Source organism: Euleptes europaea, chromosome 4 (assembly GCF_029931775.1).
Source record: "Euleptes europaea isolate rEulEur1 chromosome 4, rEulEur1.hap1, whole genome shotgun sequence".
Lineage (NCBI taxonomy): Eukaryota > Metazoa > Chordata > Lepidosauria > Squamata > Sphaerodactylidae > Euleptes > Euleptes europaea.
Genome location: NC_079315.1, coordinates 50208893 through 50232308, shown reverse-complemented (window position 1 = coordinate 50232308; position 23416 = coordinate 50208893). Strand labels below are relative to the sequence as shown.

At 43.0% G+C, this 23416-nt stretch overlaps 1 protein-coding gene across 1 annotated transcript in view; it reads right to left on the bottom strand.

Annotated features, from left to right (window-relative positions):
* TMC1 (transmembrane channel like 1) overlaps positions 1–22340 on the bottom strand; it is a 62137-nt gene extending 39797 nt beyond the window's left edge. The window contains exons 1-5 of the mRNA XM_056848981.1: positions 22213–22340; positions 13784–13874; positions 13044–13125; positions 7775–7881; positions 6256–6354 (exon numbers count right to left, since the gene is read on the bottom strand). Coding sequence (XP_056704959.1) covers positions 6256–6354; positions 7775–7881; positions 13044–13125; positions 13784–13874; positions 22213–22325 — 492 coding nt within the window. The 5' untranslated portion in view covers positions 22326–22340. The remainder of the gene's footprint in view (positions 1–6255; positions 6355–7774; positions 7882–13043; positions 13126–13783; positions 13875–22212) is intronic.
* Between the last annotated feature and the right edge of the window lie 1076 nt (positions 22341–23416).

Sequence of the window (23416 nt, the reverse complement as noted above, 5' to 3'; positions counted from 1 at the left end):
CCCAATGGAGACCCAAAGCAGCTTACAACACGGTTTCTCCACCTCCATTGTATCCTTTTAAATGCAACCCTAAGAGGCATGTTAGGCTGAGAGACGGTGACTGTCCCAAGATCATTCAGTGAGTTTCAATGCTCGAGTGCGATATGAACCTGGGTCTCCCAAATCCTAGTCTGACATTCTAACCACTGCATCACGCTATAAGCCTCCCCATTTTATGCATTTTGGATCTATTTCATATCTTCCTGTTCTTGGAGCATCAAAAACTATTTATTTTTTATTTATTTAATTTCTACCTCGCCCTCTATCCCTGGCCAAAGCCGGGCTCAGGGCACCTGAGGGAGGCCAGATTTGATGAAACCGTTGCTGCCCTCAGCTATAGGCCTGGCGGAATATCTCTGTTTTACAGGCCCTGTGGAATATCTTTCAAATCCTGCAGGCCCTGGTCTCACTGGAAAGAGAATTCCACCAGGCCGGGGCCAGGGCCTAAAAAGCCATGGCCCTAGTTGAGGACAGCTAGATAATCTTGGGGCCAGGGGTCACTAATAAGTTGTTATTAGAAGAGCACAACACTCTTTGGGGGGCGTACCAGGAGAGGCAGTCCCGCAGGTATGATGGTCCCAGACTGTGTAAGGCTTTAAAGGTAATAACAAGCACCTTGAACCTGATCCGATGCTTCACCTGTTAAATAACACAAGGGAGAGGATTGCACCTTGTGGAACCCCACACACCAAAGGGTACCGCTGCAATACCTTTTCCCCTAGCACTACCCTCTGTTCCTGACTCTGGAGAAATGAGCACAGCCATTGAAGGGCTGCCCCCTAGATCCCAGTGTCAGCAAGGCGGCAGTCTAAAAGATCATAATCGACTGTGTCAAAGGCTGATGAAAGGTATAATATCAGCAGCCCAACCCACCTCGATCCAACTGCCATCAGAGATCATCTGTGAGGGTGACCAGAGCTGTGTCTGTCCCATGGATCGGGCAGAAGCCAGACTAGAATGGGTCCAAGGCTTATGACTCATCTAGGAAAGCCTGAAGTTGTTCAGCTACTGCTCTCTCAACTACCTTACCCAGGTAAGATAGATTTGACACTGGGTGGTAGTTGGAAAGATCCCTCAGATCTAAACTTGGTTTCTTCAAGAGCCTCATTCAAACTCCCTGGGAAGACCCCCGTCATAAAATCAGGTTAATGATCTCACCCAGGGGAGCCCGCACCACATTTTGACTGGCCTTAACCAGCCAGGATGGGCATGGGTCCAGGAGACAAGTGGTGGGCCTCACAACCATCAAGATCCTATCAACATCAGCTTGGGAAAGCTGACTGAATTAGTCCAATATAGGACTAGAAGACGAACGACAGGCCTCCAGTTCATTAGCTGTATCAAAATTGGCAGGGAGGTCGTGGCAGAGTGACAAGATTTTATCCACAAAAAAGCTCAAAAAACCCTCACAGCTACAGGCTGAATTTGAACCTAAATTTGACTGTCCCTCAGAGAGGGATGTTAATGACCTGATTATTCTAAACTATTGTGCCAGGCGAGAGCTAGCGGACGCAGTTGAGGCTGCATAGTAATCCTTCTTAGCAGCCTTCGCTGCCACCTCATAGGATTTCATAAGCATCCTATAAGAAGTTCTTACCACTGCGTTGTGAGCCCTAGCTGTCTAAGCTCTCATTTCTTACTTCACAATATACCACGGAGCCTAGTTTCGACGGGGGTAAAGAGGGCATTGGGGAACAATTGCCTTGATGGCTTCGGAAAGTCAGCAATGCCAATCTTCAACTAGCTCATCCAGGGAACTGCCAGAGGGCATAGGATTCCACAGAGCGTTCTGGAATCCAACAGGATCCATCAATCTCCACAGACTAGCATAAATCCGGTCGTCGCTCAAACAGGGTGGAGGCGGGAAGTCAATCTGGGCCTTCAGAGCAAGGGGGCCTGACTATGATACATCTTCAGTTGATATCAGACCTACATCTAAAAATTCCTACTCAATCGGATACACTATTTGATCTAAACTATAAGGAGTTATGGAGAAGAATAGAAGAAGATCTTCAAAGATGGAATAGACTCCAAATTTCATGGTTGGGCCAAATAGCAACGATTAAAATGAATGTTTTGCCGAGACTTAATTTTTTGTTTCAAACATTGCCAATCAGTATAAGTTCATTTTTAATGTGTAAATGGCAGTGGATTATTAATAAATTTGTGTGGAAAGGAAAAAAAAACCAAGAATCAGATTTGCCGTGTTACAAGATGATAAAAACAGAGGAGGGCTGGCTTTACCAAGTTTGAAACTCTACCATCAGGCAGCATCACTGGTGGCGTTGACAGAATGGATCTTATGCCCTGAGGATCGGAAGATCAAACTCGAAAAGGTTGGCCTGGAACAAGGTTTTCACTACTGGTTGTTGTCCAAGAACCCAATGACACTTCCTAAATATGAAAACACTGAGAACCTAACATTTCAACTGTTAAAAGCGTGGAACTCATTCAGAAGGATTCTTAGCCCTTCCCCTCCTGGTTTGATGTCACCAACAGAGGCATATATGGATTACGCAGGCAGAAAGAATAATGTTTATTTAATCTATAACAACTTGATCAAGAAAGATGGGCAAATAAAATCATTGCAGGAACTACAGGATGGTAACTTCAAGATTTCTTGGTATGCTTATCACCAAGTTATACACGGGTTAAGAACTGACTACTTACAAAAAGGGAGAGAGAGAAAGTCAACGGACTTTGAACAGATGATTACTAAATCGCAAGGCCATCTTTTATCAGTAATTTATAAGCTGCTATTATCGATAGAAACAGCCCCGGAACAAGTAAAGACATGTATGATAAAATGGATGCAGAATGTCAGAGAGATGATCTCTATGCAAACTTGGGAAAAGATGTGGAAGGTAGAAATCAAGTTTTCCAGATTACAAGCAGTAAGGGAAAACTGGTACAAAATGTTTTACAGATGGTATTACGCACCAAAAGACTTTAAAAGGATGTATAAGTCAAACCAAGCAAACTGTTGGAAATGCTCAGAGACTCAAGGAACTTATTTCCATCAATGGTGGACATGTAAAAAGCTCAAAAATATTGGAAGTTAATACATAAAGAAATACAGGCGATGCTCCAAATGAACTTTGAATTAGAAGCTAAGTACTTTTTGCTCGGGATGACTCCAACCCAGATACAACTTAAGCATAAAGAATATGCAATGACAGCAGCGAGAATTTTGTTTGCAACGAACTGGAAAGACAGAAAGTACCTGAACTAACTGAGTGGATTACAAAAATGCATGAATATGCATCTATGTCAAGATTATTGAACTTGCTTCAAAGAAAGACGACAGGATTACAAACAAAGATGGCAGCCCTTCTATGACAGATATGTGTGATGAATTATATGTGTGTGTGTGTGTGTGTGTGTATGTGTATATATATATATATATAATCTGCTGAAATGTTAGATAGAAGTGACAGAGGCAGTATTAAAGTGTAATGACCATGATTTGTTTAGGTGGATGGGGAATTATAGAGCATAACAAATAGAGGAATGTATAAGAAGTATAAGAAGACTATAGTTTTATAGTGATATAGCTTTTAAGGACAAATAAACCTATGGTTAGATAAGAAGAACAAGGTGGGAGGTCGAAGCAGAGACATAAAGATATGGATAAGCTTGTAATATAATTTGAATGAGAGGTTAAATCAAGTAGTGTAATCATCATTAGCATAATAAGGCTCAATGTATTATTAGGGGTAAGATAGGGGGCGGAGGTTGCCCAGGACATGGATCATATGTTGATATTATTTTATTTTATTTTCCCTTTTTTCCCCTTCCTTCTTCTTTTTTGTACCCTATAAAAATTCAATAAAAATTTTTTTAAAAAAGAAGGTGGGTTAGAAATCCAAACAAACAAACAAATAAAGCACCTCACCAACTTCCAGATATTTCTTAGAATCACAAAAAATTGAAGGGCCAGGATGCAGGGAATATATGCCGGATGAGATTCGGGCTGGAAATCCCTGTGGCTCCCAAGAGAGCCTGGGATCCGGAGGTTTCTGCACCCACCTACTACTTGCCAAGCCCACCCTGGGTGCTCCAGGGGTGTCTGGAGATCTCCGAAGTCCCCTTAAGATACTCCGACAACCTCCTGTGTTTTCCCGCATCACACTATGACATGAAAATAGGGACGGCCACAAGCAGCAGGGCAGCCGAAACCAGGGCAATGGCAGCGGCCACATCAGGCCAGCCAGTTCTCAATTGGGCCATGCCCAGTGGTAGGGCTGTTGAAAAAAAAATTCAGAAAAATTCAGATTCGGCAAAATTCAGCCCGTTTTGATCTGGGAAATGCCGAAGTCCGAACTCCCCCAATTCGGATCCAGGGAATTTGGCCGAATTCCCGAATCAATTCAGCCGAAGAGTCCCGGGAGTCCCGGGAAGGGGGGCGGTGGGGGTTTAGCACTTCCCCCCTTCCCGGTCCGATGCTCAGCTGGGTCCCCGCCCAACAGCTGAGCTGGGGGAGGAAGTGCTTTGCGCTGCCTGGGCAGGCAGCGCAGAGCACTTCCCCCCCTCCCGGTCCAAATCTCAGCTGTTGGGTGGGGACCCGCCCAACAGCTGAGGGGGGGGAAATGCTTTGCGCTGCCTGGGCAGGCAGCGCAGATCACTTTAAAGACCCACCGCCCGGGCAGTGGGTCTTTAAACTGCTGTGCGCTGCCTGCCAAGGCAGCGCAGAGCACTTCCCCTCCTTCCCAGTCCGATGCTCAGCTAATGCTTTTAACCCTCCACTTTAAAAAGATCTTCCAGCTTTTCAGTCTCTGCTTATATCTTGTTCTTCTTGTTACTACACCAATCCCTTTGACCCAACCAGTTCTACATGCGATACAGTATTTGTTGTCAACTTTACTAAAATCAAGAGAGTCAGCTTCAGATTTTCTGTAGCGGATATTCACTTTCTAAGGATAGGGTGGTTGATAAAGGCTCATCTTTGGGTGAATTTGTACATGCCATCAGAGGCAGGACGTATGCAAGCATCATGAGAAGAATTTGTTACTGTATGGAATCAGCATATCTTTTACTTACCCCCTCATCTGGTCCCCACATACACTGCTAGTAGAAAATAGTGGTCCTGGTATGCTTGTTCTTTTCACAGAGCAGGTTAGGGTCTCTCTTTGGTCTGCCCCCAGGCCTAGGACAAGTACCAGCAGTCCTTGCATTGCCCTCCCACATGAGTTCAGGGTCTGATAACCACTGTTGCTTGCCTAAGCTTCTGACTTCCCAGCAGATGTAACATATCCACTGGACATATGTCCTGGCTACAAGAGAAGACGGTGCCCCCCTTTTTTCCTACCACCCAGGACAATAGCAAGGACTGGGTGCAGTTACTTCCCACCTAGGAGCCACAGTGTCACCTAGGAAGGCACCTGCATGGTCAGGTCTTTGGCAACGATCAGCCTGTTGGTTTGCAAGCTGCTTCGCAGTAAGGGCAGCAAGTTATTTATTGTGGAAGATAAGGGAATTGTGATAGCACATGTCCCACCGGAAACCACTCCCACCACTTTTTTACTAATGGACAAAGTACTCATGGTAACTGAACACACATGAGAAAATAGCAGACTCTAAAATCTCACTCTAGCTGCCAACGTAAACAATACTCTGGAATAGGAAAAGTAAAATGCATGAAAACACAAGAGTTCAATTCCTGAATCTCCTGTTTTATTTTTCTTAGCTCTCTTGCCATTGTCAGGTTGCAGGCTTGTTATTTCAGACAACCACAGAGGGCCAAGTAAACCCTGTAAGGCACCTTTACTGAAATTAAGCTACCTGCTGTGTTTTTGTACTTCCTGAAATGGGCCTGAGCAGACTCAGCATTGGGGCCCCGGAGCTTATGTTTATGGCATATAAACTCATAAACTCGAGAGCATTTTTCAGATACACCATCAGTCATTGATTATGCAGCTTTCACTTGCTCACTTTTAATTAATTTTATATGTCAGAAGCTCTGGTGTCAAGTTAGCATAAAGATATTTATTCATGATATTGGAAAGCCCTGCAGTTTTTGGTGTCAAATTGTGCCCCTTGACCCAACATTAAATAAATTATGATTTGTATTTATATCCTTTTTTACCTGCTTAAATGCCATATATCAAATTAGGGAACATGAACAACAAATTGTTGAGAAGCAAAATCCAAAAGTCCACCCAGTTAAAAAAAAAATGACACAGCTGTCCACACAGTGCTTGTGAATTGCATACTTACACTGAAGTCGTACAAAGTAGCAAAGTTCATTGCAGTTGCTTCTTCAGCTCTTGGCACAGTTTTTCTTGGTAAGCTGCCATAGGGCTTCCCCATCAGTGCCTACATTCAAACAGAGGGAGAAGCATTCACATTTTAATCACATTCCCAACAAACAAAGGACCAGCATGAAACACTGTGATAAACTGAATGATAGAATTTGCAATTTATAGACATTCCCATATATTTTAGTGTTAAGGAACTGGTCATTTGTGAACTTGCCCCAGTTGCCGAATATTTAGCAAAAATTTTAGCTATTGATTTTAGTATTGACAAGTAATAGTTATGCCAATTGTTTGTGTTCTTTGGTGCTTATAGTGGAACTCTACTATTGTATTATATTGAACTTGATAAGTATTGTACTATCTTAACATGCTCTTTTTATGCCATTAAAGGTTTTTGATTTTTTTTAACTTGCCCTAAAATTACTTGACCTAGAAGAAGGCTTAGAGCCTTCTGTATAAGATGTTTTAGTTCATATTAAAATTGCTTAAAGCCAGGGGTGTCCAAGTCATTTGTTACAAGGGCCGGATATGACATAAATGTCACTTTGTCAGACTGGGCCATGTGTACCATAAAATGTAATGCCAGGTACCAGAGAAGACACAGGCGAAGCAATTATATTATTTTTAACTTTATTTTTTACTTAAAATATGAACATGCTTAAAATAATCTTTAATTTTTAATATTTATTTTAATAAACAATATTTAATTAAAATAAATATTTATTTAACAGTCTTTCATCACTGACACATTGGAATTGAGGACGGTGGCTGCCTCAGCTGGTGAGCCCGCAGTGGGATATCCGGCCAGCCCAGATCAGGAGTGGGGGGGGCTGCCTCTGCTGCCTCGCGGGCCGGATAAGAGACCTCAAGGGGCCTGATCCGGCCTTTGGGCCATATGTTTGACACCCATGCTTTAAGCCATTCCTCTTTTTGGTAGTTTTATCCATGGGATCCAGAAATATTGCAGTAAGTGAGCTTCCTGATGATTTTTAAACATTACTTTCCTGTCACTGCTTCTGCTAACACTTACATTGAAAGGTAATGTTCAGTAATTTGCATGTGAAACATTACCTTTGACACTCAATAAAAAGACTGATCATCACATTGCCTCACTGAAATCTCTGTTATTCAAATATATGGCTTGGATTCTAAGATCTACGAAAGGAGCAGAGTTTGTAGAAGAGATCTTTGTCCTTTTGCAGGGAAGCTTCTGTGTTCCTTTCACAGCTACTTCTGAGGATGGGCGACTCTCACGAACAGTGTAGGATGCAATGTAGGGGGCTGCAGCATAAAGAGAGAGTCCTTTGTCCTCCCTTTGAGTTTTTCAGCTATGGCTTGATGCTGGTCTTCTTCACAGTGAAAGTTTAACTTAGGACTACAGTTCTTACTGTACACTTTAGCACTCCAGGCTCATCTTTGACATTTAAATCAGAGAAATGACGAAAATGGGCTGGGTATCTCTACTGAGTCATCCTTACCTCAGGCACCATAATAAGACCAAAGGTCAGTCCAAAAAGAACCATGTTTATTCCATACATCCATCGCAAAAATATGAAATAGGAGGCAACTGAAGAGCCAAAGTGACCTATTAAATATGAATAAAAGAGATAAAATTGGCATGTGAATCATTCTTTCTTTTATCTGAACTTAGAAAGTGGAATAAAATCAATCCAGAATGTTTATTCCTAACAGACTACAAATGAGTGATTTCCTCATTAATTGCTGATAATAAATGTTGTAGAATGCTACTCTGATCAGTGTAAAACCATAGCATTTGTAAAGGTGGGTCAAAAATATAGGCTGTTTTATTAAACCCAAATTCTTCTGATCTTTAGAGTAATACCTTCTCTGTACCATACTGAGATGCCCTTTCATTTAAACCATTATGATATAAATTATTTGATTTGCATCCAGTGGTGAGAAGCAGTGGCATGGTCCCTGAGAGCAGGGCTGTCCCCACTATTTTGGGCCCCCTAGGCTATGATGCCTAAGCCGCCTCCGCCATCCCACACACTACAGGGAGGTGGGAAGAGGGTACCTGCTTGCTTCGCCCCCTTGCTGTGGGGAGGAATGGGGAGGTGGAAAGACAGTGCCCACTCTCATTTCTCCTGCACTCTGGGGAAGCTGTATATATGTCCAGAGGGTAGCTGTTTTAGCCCATTCCAGCAAATTTCAACAGCAGTGCACCTTAAATACTAACACACTTTTATTTCAACATAAGCGTTTGTTGGTTAGAGCCAACTTTTTCAGATGCAATGAATGAATCATTAAGGTAGTAAGTATATTGGCCTTCCTGGCTTACCATATTAGGAAGTTCTGGGTATTCATTCTCTTAGCAAGAGCACTTTCACTTTCCTATTCCAATTCATTTTGGCTGGCTCTTCATAGCAACTAGTTCAGTTTTCTCATGTCATACTTTTGCAGTATAATAACATTAACTGTTGGTTATTACCTAGGGTTGCCACATGCCTGGTGGGGGTGGGAGATGTCCTGCCCCCAGCAGGCCTTGCCCACCAGCACTCCAGCAGCTGGAGAGAGAAAGACAACATTTTTTAAAATGGCCATCAATGATGGCATGATTTCACTTCCAGGAAAAGAGACATCATTCCTCTCTAGGAATTGCTAGAAAATCAACATTGTTGGAAATTCTTAGGGAGGGCTGATATCACTTCCAGAGGAAATCCAGAACTGACATCATTCCTCTCTAGGAATCACAAAAAGCTCTATGGTTTTCCTGGAAGTGTAGTCATGCCATCACTGATGGCCTCACACACACACGCGTACACACACATCGCAGCTGTACCTGGCAACACTAGATATACCCTCTGTGTTTATCTCCCCCTCAGGTTTAAATTGGGACTTGGGATTCTTATCTCACTTCAATATATCTTTGCATTACCTGAGACACACGGCAGGTATTAAGTAACTTAGCACACCTAGTGACTAGTCTCTGTATTTAACTTGATTATTTTTGAATTTTCCATAATGATATTTCGTCCAGTGTTTTTTGTATTTCATAGACCCTGGCCATGCTGTTTGTTTTATTCATACCTCTTACATAAAATGACAGCATAGTGAGGGTCCACTTATTACATCTGAAGAAGTCAGCTCTCATCCATGAGAGCTTCTGTGGGAATAAAATTTTTGTTAGACTGTAAATAGGATTTTTACATTGCAGTTTATACACAGATTCAGTAATAGAGACATAGCCCTTAGGAATAATACTAACATGGGGCCTTAAATCTTTTCTTTCTCCTTATGTTAGACCCTGGAGGTAAGATTCACTGTAGCTCTTTCCATGTCATGGTTTTGCCAGCCCAAATGAGAGAGTCAATATATTTTTATAGCCATGCTGCTCAACTGCTGGTGGGTTTTCATGAGTGGGTTTATCATGTTACTGATAATGAGACCTCAATAGACGGGATTATGCATACCCAGTCACACCAAATATCTGACCTTATGGGCAGAAAACTCCTCATCCTGTTGCAACTTCCAAGTGGGGTCCAGCGTTTCCCTAGAATTACAACTGATATCCAGACTACAGAAATAAGTTCCCTTGGAGGAAATGGCAGGTGGTCCCTGGTCCCTTCCCATCCAGCCCATAAGAAGCAAGGTAGGAGCTGCTAAAAACGCAGGGTAGGGCTGTTGAAAAAAAAAATTCAGTCCGGTTCGGATTTGGCCGAACTTGGCCCGATTTGGGTCCGGTTTGGCCGAATTCCAACCCCCCCTGTTCGGCAATGCCAAATTCGGCGGGAAATTCGGCATTCCCGAACAAATTTGGTTCAAAGCCCCCCCCGCCCCCTTCCAGGGACTCCTGGGAAAGCGGGCGGGGGGTTTAAACTGCTCCGCGCTGCCTGCCCAGGCAGTGTGGAGCAGTTTAAAGACCCACTGCCCCCCTTCCTGGGACTCCCGGGAAAGCGGGCGGGGGAGTTTAAACTGCTCCGCGCAGCACAGAGCAGTTTAAAGACCCCCCCACACGCACACACGGTTTCCTGGGAGTCCCTTGAAATCCGGTGTGGGGGGGTCTTTAAAGGCAGGAAAAGGCAGGTTCGGGGAACACCAAACCTGCTGAACTCACCGAATTTGGCTTGTCGTTTTCCTGCCTTTTTTTTAGTTCGGTTCCATCCGAACTGAAAACCCCCGAATCGGGGGAAATTCAGCTGTTTGTTCGGTTCGAGCTCCCATTGCCTGCTACTGTTCCAAGTAGTGGCAAGGGGAAATTTTTTTGAACTGGCAGCATTGCCAGTTTAGGAATCCCCAGAAACTCTATGGTTTTACTCTTTAGCATTTCCAGTGATTCTTAGAGCTGTGCACCATCACTTGTAGGTTTTCCCCAGAATTCACATCATCACACCGCCGCTCTCCACCATGTCCCCACCCCAACCCTCCTGCTGGTTGCCAGGCTTGACCTGGCAACCCTTAGGTTCAACCACTTTCCAAGTTACTTCACGATGGGGGTTACCACACTTTGTATTCCCAGTGATGTATGAAGAGTTTCAAAATGTTATAAAAAACATCGCTTTAAAAGGGTTTTTGGATACCACGGCTTATAAATGGTTGGAAGATGTCTTCACAGCTAAAGGAGCCACACAAAGTGCGAACAGTATTTTTTATAACATTTTCAAACTCTTAATACATCGGTGGGAATACATAGAAAGTGCAAACAGTATTTTTTTATAACATTTTCAAACTCTTAATGCATCACTGGGAATACAAAGTGTGGTAACCCCCTGAGTATCATGGCTGAGCAACAATTTGATCTGGAGTTTCACACATCAAAACTTAACTGCCCTTACTATACCATACTGGCTTCTGCACCATTTGCTGTTTGGGGTCCAAACTAGATGTTACACTTAACATACAACCACCACAAAGATTTGCAGCCAGAAGGCAGCTGCAAATTCCCTGTGGGAACACAAGTCTGAAGCTCTGCAGAGGCACAATTTGAATTAGGACCATGTTGCGGGGGAGGCAGCCTCTTCCCATGCTGTTTTCCGGACCCACAACACTTCTGGGGGGACAGTATTTGCTGCGTGGGGGCTGCATGTGCACTGTGGGCTGCATGTGCCGCCCCACATGGGGCAAATAACACCCCCAGGGTGCATCAGGTTGAAAAATGGAACGGGGAAAGGTTGAAGTCTCTTGTTCTCCATGCCATAGGACTGATCTGAATCAGAGCCCTGTGGCTGAAAGTCCTTGCGGAGATCATGTGTTAAACTTAACATCTAGTAGATATGAAGATTTTTTTTTCTGAAGATATTATTTTGGTAACTAACATTGCATTGTATGTACGTGTGTAAAGTGCAAACTTATGGCGACCCCATAGGGTTTTCAAGGCAAGTGAGAAGCAGAGGTGGTTCGCCATTGCCTGACTCATTGCATTGCACAGCAATATTTAAATAGTGGGGGGGGGGTACATTGTGAACTTTTTCTTGGAACCCAGAGATTATTATTCATGAAATTATTATTCATTGGCACATCCATCAATTAGGCACAAAGGAAAAAGGATTCATTGGCCCTGCTCCCCATCATGTGTGTAATCTGCCTAAATTTTGCAGCAACTGTCTACATGCAAAAGCTCCTTTCTGCAACGGAGAATGTATTAACAAGGCCCCATTTATACAGTGGAACTTTCTTGCATATTTGGCTGAATGTGTGGATGTGTGTGTGGGAGGGAAACAACAAGTAGGGCTGCCAAGTCTGGGTTGGGAAATTCCTGGAGATTAGGAGACAGAAACTGGAAAGTGCGATGTTTGAGAAGGGGAGGAGGCTCACAGGGATGTGATGCTATAGAGTCCTCCCTTAAAAGCAGCCATTTGGTTTAGGGGAACTGACCTAGAGTCTGTACCATGGGGCAGTCCCTGGAGAATGGGTCCTCCCAAGAGGAGTAACTCTACCAGGAGAATTCAGCCCCAAGGGAGCTGCCTCTGACCCCACAGCCTGAAGTGGGGCCTGACTCGGCACAGCCTTGCGAGGAGGCTGACAGCCCTGAAGCTGGTGACTCTCCAGGCACAGGACTTGCAGTCAGAAGTCATGGCAGAACCAACCCCGTCCTGCTCAGAGCCTGGACCCAGTGGCCCAGCTGTGAGCCCTCAAGCAACTAAGGCAGCAAAGGCTGACAGGTGGAGGCAGCAGCAGAGAAAGGCACTGGTGGCTAAAAGACATAGTGCCTGGCTGGAAGCCTACTAGCGTGTGTTGGAACAGCAGCAGAACAGTGAGTCCTCACAGGAGGAGGACTGACAGAGAAGCCAGATACCAGAAAAGCCTCAGCTGAACAGCCCAGGATTGAGGAAGCAATGTAGTGCATACCTGAGCAACTGGCTGTGGCGCATGCCTGAACAAATCTGACTTTAGACCTTGAACTGGCTGTTTGGCCCTCTGACTCTCCGTGACCCTTGACCTTGGACTGGCTACCTGGACTATGAACTGCAACTCTGATTTGGCAAGTACTGGACTCTAATCTCTGGCTTTGACTAGTGGACTTGTTCTTTGGATGCTGCTTTACCCTCTCCCTGCTGTTGCCAACCACCTGGAGCAGTATCTTAGAGACACTGTAAGTAGAGACCTGAGCATTGGCAGCTAGTCAGCACAGTCTGGAGATTAGTTGTAATTCCAGGGAATCACCTGGAGGCTGGCAACTCTAACACCAAGAGCTGTTTGTCCCCTCTACTTGTGCTCAGGAAACACTTGGCCAATGTATGAATTCAGACATACCAAGTAATCATATTGGTTTTGTAAAACTCTTACTTTCAATTTCTTTGATTTTCATTTCCCAGGGTATGCAAGCTGTTTTAAAATTGTCAAAGTCACGCTGAAATTTCACCCATTTCTGAAAGAGAAAAAAGCACATATACTATGAAAACTAGATAAGAGAAAGTGAAAAACTGTTGAATAAATACTGTATTTAGTATGGCAAACTCTTGTGTTCATAAAATATTAATCTATACACACTGTAGATGGTTTTGAAATAATAGGAAAGTGTAGGGTTTCTGTGCTTCTCTCCTTCATCCAAAATAGAATATTTATCCCAGCAAAGAGATATGCAGTATTTTCCCCAATCAGAAACTTGTATATGTTTTTGATGTTTACATATATTCTCTATTTATATTTATTTCTGTTGTAAATCTTCCTAAAATGGTATATCATATATTAACTGTGCTAATATCTGAATGCTCAGAACTTCATATTTTGTTTGTTTCTTGTTCTTGTTTTATTTCTTACTAGGCATTATTGTAATTACAGGATGAGAATGCAAACACGAGCAACAAAGGTTTAATGTAAAATCTAAACAATACACACATTGAAAGAAATATCCTGCACTGGAAACTTACAAGGTTTGTTTAAAAACAACTCAATGCAACCCAAATTATAATGAAACCATTCATGCTAGAAGACATCTTCTGAAAAAGGGGAATGAGCTACTGCTTAAAGGAGTATAAACTAAAAGTCATTGCCATTAAATAGAAACAATGAAAAATGAGCCTTACTTTCATCATCATCACTTTATATGCATAAAACTGTTTGCCTTTGCCTTTGCCAAGAGCCCCTTCAAATTTGTCCACAAAACGCTGGGCTTCTCTGAAAAAAGGAAACATAAAAAGGCATACATGAGATTATTCTATGACTTATAGTCTATCCCGCTGAAAGGCATGTAACATTCCTCATGAACTATCTTCCCAAATGAGACCCTAGGACTGTAGTAGACATTGTACATACATTAATGGTGTGGCTGCCACCAAATTGGCAGCCAAGTCACTTCTCTCCTTCTAATGTCTTATACAACTGTCCCAACTGCATGTATTCTGCATTTCCACACCCATTTCCAGCTACAGCTATCGATATGGAACAAGGACAGGGAAAACATCTTGGCATCAGGACAGCTGTCATAAAGGACAAAGGGGGAATTGAGGCAGGCAGCTGCCATTTTTGCCAGCAGAACTGTATTTCTTTTAACATGTTATTTGGCCCTAAACTACATGAAAAAAGTACAATTAATAGACACTAAATGTAATTATTCTTAGCTACTGTACCGACAGAGAATTCAAGATCACCTCATCTGAACAAATTACATTGTGAAATAAAAGTAGCTGAATTTGTGTGGGTGTATGTTATATATAAGGTGCCCCATGGTACAGAGTGGTAAGCTACAGTACAACAGTCAAAGCTCTGCTCACGACTTGAGTTTGATCTCAACGGAAGTCGGTTTCAGGTAGCTAGCTCAAGGTTGACTCAGCCTTCCATCCTTCAAGGTCGGTAAAATAAGTTCCCAGCTTGTTGGGGGTGAAGTGTAGACAACTGGGGAAGGCAATGGCAAACCAACCCGTAAAACATAGTTCGCCTAGTAAACGTCATGATATGACGTCACCCCATGGGTCAGTATTGACCCGATGCTTGCACAAGGGATAGGGGTGCCAGCTCTGGGTTGGGAAATACCTGGAGATTTGGGGGGTGGAGTCTGGGGAGGGCAGGGTTTGGGGAGGGACATCAGCATGGTATAATGTCATAGAACCCACCATCCAAAGTGGCCGTTTTCTCCAGGTGAACAGATCTCTGTCACCTGGAGATCAGTTGTAATAGCGGGAGATATCCAGCTACCACCTGGAGGTTGGCAATCCTAACCTTTTACCTTTATGTAATATATACCATATTTTAATAAAACCTGAAATCATGGCATTTCTGCTTGTCTGCTATCTGACTGTATCTTATTTCTGTGCATAATGATTATAATTTACCACATTTGAATCCCACATTTCCTCCAAGGCATACCTACAAAATTTGTTGCCCACTGAGCTGAACACAATCTACCAGCAACCTATAATGGCCCACCAGATGCTTTAAACCTCTCTTGTTTCTTCAGTACAAGCAGCAAAAACAGGGTATCTATCAAGGTGCGAGTGGGATGTGGGCTGGATTTGGCTTCGTGGGATAGAAAATAGCAAATATTCACAGAGTCCAATTTTTTTTCAGGAGCAATGGCTATTCTACTATTACTGTTAAGCTGAACAACACAGTGGTTGATAAACCTAAAGTTTGTTTGGAGCAACTGAATAGGATTTGTAAAATTTATCAGTGATTGATCACAGAAATCTTCCCACAGGATAGGTATTTGTTTGTACTGGGTGCTTTGGAACACAGGCAGGATGGTGCTGTGCAGTTGTCTTGTTTTTGGGCTTCCTGGAGGTCCCTGGTTGGCCCCTGTGTGAGCAGACTGCTGGACTTGATGGACCTTGGTCTGATCCAGCAGGGCCTTATGTTCTTATTTGCACTCCTTTGCACAGGTGGTACATTACTCTTTTGAAAATGAATGAGTTTACACACAAGGCTCTGGACTGGGATGACTGTCTACATGAATGCTTTTTGCTTTTTTAAAAAAGGGTTATGTTTCACAATAAAAGGAATTTGTTGCATATTTAATGGTTATTCTTAGCATCCTGAGCTGACAGCCATTTCAAAATGTGAAACACCAGACTACAGAATCTTAATTTACTGAGTTGGTGTGCTAACAAATAACTACTGAGAATGAGGTACAAAGACCAGTTTTTACTCAGCCTACCAAATTGCACTGGCATTGTAAACAGGCCCTGGATATTAATATCAGTACACACATAAAGGTGCTTTATAATAGCCCTGTTTAAAAGTTATAGTGTACGCACATACAATCTGTCTACAGCAGGGGTGCTGGACGTGGTGCCCGTGGGTGGCATGGTGCCCACCGACACCTTTTCTGGTGCCCACCAAGTGTTTTAGGAAGTGAGTGGGACCAAGTAGGGATTTTGCCCAGCAAGGTTTCTGACTGGCTACTGAAGATTTGTGCAGATTTTTTTTAAGTTTGCTTTGGCAGCAGCTGCCATCACAACACAAGGATCTACACTGTGTTACTGAAGTTAAGCTATGGCAAGGATTTTGTGGCTGTCTTCACCTTCTGTGGCAGCCATTTTGTGGCAGTAGGGTTGGCAAGTCCCTCTTTGCCACCAGCGGGAGGTTTTTGGGGCGGAGCCTGAGGAGGGAGGGGTTTGTGGAGGGGAGGGACTTCAATGCCATAGACTCCAATTTCTAAAGCAGCCATTTTCTCCAGGTGAACTGATCTCTATCGGCTGGAGATTAGTTGTAATAGCAGGAGATCTCCAGCTAGTCCCTGGAGGTTGGCAACCCTATGTGGCAGCCATTTTGTTGCTGTACCCACCATGCTGTGCCAGAATTCCAAAAATTCCCACAAGCTCAAAAAGGTTGGAAGCCCCTAGTCTACAGTGTACAGTGTACACTTGATTTTTCCAATGCATGTATTAATTCTCACGTTACATTCAATGCATGTACTAATGAATTTGTGTTTTAAACCCTGCATTTGGTTCTGGTCCATAGTTACATTTGTAAAGTGAACACATCTTCCTTACAAACAGATGTTCACATATATATGCAGGTTGTACATGCTTATAGTGAAACATGTACTCAGCTACTTTACTGTATTTAACGAAATGGTTGTTATGCCAATAAAGATACCTGAACTGTACTCAGCTACTGTGTGAAGACACTGGTCTACCTAGGTCAGTACTGTCTATTCCGACTGACAGCAGCTCTCTGGGGTCTCAGATAGGGGCTTTTACATCACCTGTTACCTGATTCTTTCCAACTGGGGCTGCTGGAGACTGAACTTCGAACCTTCTACATGCAAAACAGATGCTTCACCACTGAGCCACAGCCCCACCAAAATAAGAATGAGTCAGGGTTACTGTGCAAAAAAAGAGTTGCCATAGTCTGATGGAAATCAAGATAATTACCAGCATTAAACCCTAGCATTTTAGCACTACTATCTGTGTACTGAGCCAGTTTAATAACTTAGGGCCATGTACAATATAAGGAATCGTTCCTTGATTTTTAAAAATACTTTATTAAAACAAACCAAATAAAAACAAGGATGTAAAACACAAATTACTAAATACATTGACATCAAAATATACAAGCTCAAACTAACCGCACATTCTGGACAAAATTTTATTTCCATTTTTCAAACTTTTTGTACTTTTGGCTGTGTAACTCTGTCAGCTTTTCCAGCCATTCCTCCTTCAGGATAATATTTTTCTTCCAGTTTTGGGCAAGTGTTAACCTTGCCAACGTCACTGCATTCAGCACAAATTCATTGACTTCATTTGGAAGGAAATCCACACAATTCAGCAAGAAAACCTTAGGGGATCATGGTAACTCTTTCCTTATATCTTGAGCGATCACCATAGCAATCTTATTCCAGTATTCTACCACTCTGCTGCATTCCCACCATGTATAAAATTTGCATTATCAGCACCACATATCCAACACTCCCCTTTAGCCCCCTGATAATTTTTTTTCCAAGTTAGAAGGTGAGGGTGACTGGTAGGAATTGTTCCTTTCAAATAATCTGCAAGTCAACATATATGCCAACTACTGTTTTAATCATGTACTCTTGGGGCATATTAACAGATCAGTGTTGTATATTGATGGTATGAGATTATCATACACAGGTTTTTCTTCCTGCTGATAGATGTTGCTGCACACAATGGAGAAGTTATATCATTCTGTGACAACTGACATTTGATACATGTTAGAAATTTAAGGTGGCCAGACTGACATGTAGTTGTTATGATGATTAGATGAAAAGCGTGATCACTGGGCTGTCAACAGGTTGGGGACTAAAGAGAGCTCAAAGTTTATTGTCCAAAAATAACTTTTGTAAACAGTGAGTCTTTGAGAGCTGAGGAAATTATAAAAAGAAGGTGTGGCATCCCAGAGTTGGCAGTACTAATGGCAAAACAGAGATTGGTCCTGCCATGTGCCAGGATACGAAACAACTAGTATTATTCTCCAGCAGCCTACTCATTAGCAGCCCCCAGGAATGTTTGCATGATTAACTGAAATATCTTATTTAATAGGTACTTAAGGGCCCATTCCTGAAAATTGGGCCGTTAGGAGACCGACTACGGCCTCTGCCGGCACAGGGGCCCACACCGACGGCGCCCGGAAGGCGCACACCAGTGGCCCCAGCACTGGCATGCAGGACCAGGCACCACTCCCTGATCGCTGCCTCCAGCTGCCAGCACAGGCCGCGGCAGCCACTTTGCCTCCTAAGCCCGGCGCGGGCATTCCTTTCAGGCATGCGCTGTGAGTGTGCATCTCCAGGAAGCATCCCCCCTGTATCTTTTAAAAATAAAATATATGAATAGTAAATCTGCTGCTAGAGGAGAAGAGTGCAAAAGAAGACTGGTGAGTAATGAGACAAATAATGTATATGTGAGTATATCCTATGAGCTAATTTAAAAAACCTCGGTGCTGCTGCAGTCATCAAGTGAAGGTGGCACAATATTCTAGCCTTTGTTCTCTTTGTTACATTGACCATTCATGTAAATATCTGTATATTTATTTATTTGGGCATTTCTATGCTGCTTTTCTTCCCTGAAGGGATGATTCCCATGACTAGAATGTAGTAATGGCTGGATATGAGTTGTTCAAGAAAAACCAAAAAGGTCAAAGAGGTGGTGAAGTGGCACTGTATGTGAGGAGAGGGTTTGCTTGTCAAGAAATACTGGAGGAGAAGGGTGACAGCCCAGTGGAAAGGATCTGGATGAGGATAAGGGAAAGAAGGACAAACAGTATTGTGGTTGGAGTCCGCTGCAGACCTCCTGACCAGGGTGAGGAGGTGGATGCTGCCTTCCTTGAGCAGATTGACAGGGTATCCAAGCAACATGACCTTGGAGTTATGGGTGATTTCAACTTCCCTGATGTGTGCTGGGAGACAAACTCTGCAAAGTGACCCCAGTCACGCAAGTTCCTCACCTGCCTGGCCGACAACTTCCTTCATCAAATGTTGGAGGTAGCTATAAGGGGCTCATTCATACTCGATTTAATATTGATCAACAGGCAAGAGATGGTAGATGAGGTGAAGGTGGTGGGGACCTTAGGGGGAAATGACCATGTCCTCCTAGAATTCCTTTTGCTGTGGGGGACCAAGGAAGTTTCTAGCCACACTTGTCTGTTAGATTTTGGTAGGGCAGATTTTAATAAACTCAGAGGCATGATGAGAATCATTCCATGGTCTCCTAATTCTTAATCCAACACGTCTGCTCATTAGAGTTGTGTGCTGGCCTCTGCTGAGTATGGACCAGTCACACAAGTTGTGTGAAGGCTGCCACTAGGCCCAGGCAAGTTGTATGGCATCAAATCATAGTGTCACACCTGGGTGAGCTGCACAAATTACATTATACCAAGTTGCCTGGTGGTTGCTTCTAGGCTTGGCCCCAGTGAATCCTTTCTTCAGGGCAGGAGGAAGGGGAGCAGGGGTGGACTGGGGGGCCCAAATAACCCTGGAAAGGACCCTCCTACTGGATTTTACTAACAGAAGCCAAGATTTGACGGCTGACAATATTGTTGTGGTTGCCAAGGAACCCCCACAATTGACACAGATTTTAGAGGGCATCCATTTCTTAAACGAACTGGTGCTGCTAAGATCTGTATTGTCTGTTCATGACTCCAATCTCTGGATTTAAGTCCATAGATGGGGTCATATTGTGAATTAGATATATTGATGATACAATCCTGCAAGACCTTAGATCTGATCTATTTAGAATATCCAATGAAACAAAATTTATTTTAACAAAGAAAGGAGATGAGTGAAACAACACTGAATTAACTTACAGGAATGTTATTAAGATACAAGAAATTGTGTGAGAGAGAGTGCATGTGTATGTATATGAAGCTCTATGAACATTCTAGAGTGCTTTAAAAATGCCAAGTCATTTTCTTAAACTATCTGAAAGTATATAAAGTCTCTTTAAAACACAAAGCAAACTTGGTCATCCTTACTCAAGGATGAGAAAGTGCCAAAACACAGGAAATACAAAACTGGGCTTTGTAATCAGTTGGATTGTGTATTATAGGTAAATTATCAATAGCACAAGATAGGCCAAAGTGTACCCTTTTAGCTAACCATTTAAGCTTTATTAAAGTCACAGAAACATTAATCTAATTACCAACACAAGGAGCATCAATATTTCATGAGGCCAGGTATTATTGTCCTTAAATGGCCTGGCTTAATAATTAATTGTAGGTATGAGGTTGCAGCTCCCAAAGTGCTAGGTGTCCTGTACTTGGGCTGTTTAAGGCTTGCAAGAGTGGGGAATGAATTACTGAACTTAAGAGGTAGCAGAACAAGACGACGATTCAGGTGGATTGCTCAACTTTTCAGTAACAGTTCAAGATGGATTCAGTCACCAGCTTGAATCTCATTAAAAAGCAATGTGCTGTTAATATTGAACAATTTGGACGCCTCCAACTCAGTTCTTTAAAATGACTTGTTTTAAAAAATGGCAAACCCCCTATTGTTGCCAGGTTGTTGTTGTTCCTTAAGTAGAGTTGCCAGCTCGGGAAATACCTGGAGATTTTGCAGGTGGAGCTTGAGGATGGTGGGGCTTGGGGAGGGGAACGACTTCAATGGGGTATAATGCCATACAGCCCATCATCGAAAGCAGCCATTTTCTCCAGGTGATCTGATCTCTGTTGCCTGGAGATCAGTTGTAATAGTGGGAGATCTCCAGCCACCACATGGAGGTTAGCAACCTTGTCCTTAAGATTATAGGCTTCTGCCTACTCACAGAGATACTTTTTAACCTAAGGATTTTGAGGCAGTTGATCTATGTATTTGTTATCCCTTGATTGCACCAAGTTTGCTGACAAACATCAAAACCAAGCAAATCCTGTGGCATCTTAAATTCTCACCAGTGTGAGTATAAATTTACACAGGCAATAGTCTATTCCATCAGAAGCATGCAAAAGGCATTCTAAAACATTTTGTTTGAAATAATATCATATGACATTAAAAATTTATCCCTGGTGTTTTATCTGTGACGACACAGTCACTTGTGCAAGTGATAAACATACTCAAGTCAACCACCCTTTAGACTGATACATAGCTACAGATGTAAAACTTGAGTCCATATCAATCTACAGTATCATTTTAACTTCCTTCACTCTAAGAACAGGCTATTCAAAAAAAAAGAAAAAGTACCCTCACTCTTAAATTTGCTACTATGAGATCATTGGGAAGGGGGACATTACTGTACAACCTCAGTGTAATATATGACCCATGGGCATATTGTACGATGTGAGCTGGTTTGTTTATTCATTTTTTTCAGATACAACAAGTATCCACATGGGGAAGAACACCACCAGCTGTATTCTGTCCATCCACCAGCACCCCTTCCAAAGGTGTATACATGGTTTTCCTCTCCTCCTGTGTTTATCCTGTGTTTACCCTCACATCAACCCTTAGAGGTTAATTAAGCTAAGAGTAAGTGAGTGATTGGCTCAATGTCACTTCTCACATTCATCCGCAAGTCATTACCATTCCTTAAGGGAGGCAGATCCTCATAGGAGCTGGAGTGACCCCCCCACTTCAACCCCATGCCACTTGCACCATGCAAACTGGCAGGGACGCCAGAGTAAGGCAACCTACGCCAGCCCCCGTAGATGCCGCCAGCAGCATGGCACTCAGGTGCAAGTGCTGCCTCTTGCCAGCGTTTTCCCAGCATTTCTCCCTGCACTAGCGCCCAGGGGGGCATTCCTGGGAGCGGAGCTGCCTTTAGGAAGCTTTCTAATCCCTTTCGGGCTCAAAAAGTGCCATTTTGCTGGCGTCAACATACTCCTGCAAAATTGTGGCACAGCCCTGTAGAACTGTATGTCGAATTCCACAGGTTTTTTTAAAAAATCATTTTTATTTCTTTTTTTCAGCTTGCTGCACTGGCACTCTGGAGGCAGAGCAGGTGCGCCGTCTCCAGCCACCATGGAACCCCCCACCCCCCACTCAGGAATGAGTTGCCCATGTCAAATAACTGCATAGCATATACAAATCTATGACTGTACTCTACAACAAAAAAGTATTACAATGAGACCGTACTTTAAGACTTCCATTTTCTTTTTCATCTTCCAAGGCTTGGTTCTTAAAGTCGTAATTAACTTCTTTTTTTCTTCCACTGCTTCCTTCAGCTTTTCCATTTCCTCCTCTGTCATTTCATCCTCATCAGAACTAGAACCAGAGCTTTAAAAAAGAAAGACAGGAGAAAAAAATAGGAGCTTGGTTGAAAGTTCTATATTGCTTTTCTTTATAATATATTTGCAGTACTGATTTGTCTACTGGAAGCAATCAGGATTAGGGTTGTGCATATCGATAAACCCGAACTGAAAATAAACCCGAAATTAGCAATTTTGGTAAATATTTTCCATGCCTCATTTCTCTTGCATTTCAGCCTTTTTCCTCCGTTTGGAAGCTAACTTGCATGGACATCATGCAAAGTGACCCAGAAACAAAAGCAGCCCCAGACTTTGAGGTGCCAGCCAGGCAATCGGCTCTTTCCATCAGTCCTCGGCAACGCTGAGCTTTTGAACCTGAAAACCAATGGACAGCTCGGCTTGCAAATTCCTGGAGGATGGGGAGACCCCTTTGTGGGCCCGTAAACTTGGACCCCCTGTCCTAAAGTTCACCAAACTTTGGTGACTGTCTAAGGCGAGTCTCTTGCAGCCACACGGCTAATTTGGGGACTCTACCTCCACAAATGCCCCCACAGGAGCTTAAAAAAAATCCCCATAGACTATAATGGACCCTAATTTTTCAGGAAACCCAAAAATAAGCCAAATACCGAAATTTACCTGTATGGGTATTCGGCTTATTTTGGGTTTACTGGAAAAAAATTGGGCCCAATAAACCCAAAATTTACTAAAAAAAATTTTTTAGCACAATCCTAATCAGGATACATCAATATGCCACAGTGAAAATGTTAATTTGAAACTCAGTTCTCAACTGCTTAATCCAACATCAACTATAATCCAGAGTGCATATTTAACTTTTTCTCATTGTCATCTGAGGTATTCAAAAGAAAAGGAATTCTACAAGGTAAGGCCAGTAACAAGAAACCCTGCTGCTATCCCCTGCTACTAGTCCCTTCTCAAAAATTGGCTTGGAGTCAATACAGACAGGACACTGGGCTAGGATTACTAACTCCAGGTTGGGAAATTCATAAAGATTTTAGGGGTGGAGTCTGGGGAGTGTGAGGAGGCACCTCAGCCGGGCATAATGCCATAGAGTCCACTCTCCAAAGCAGGCA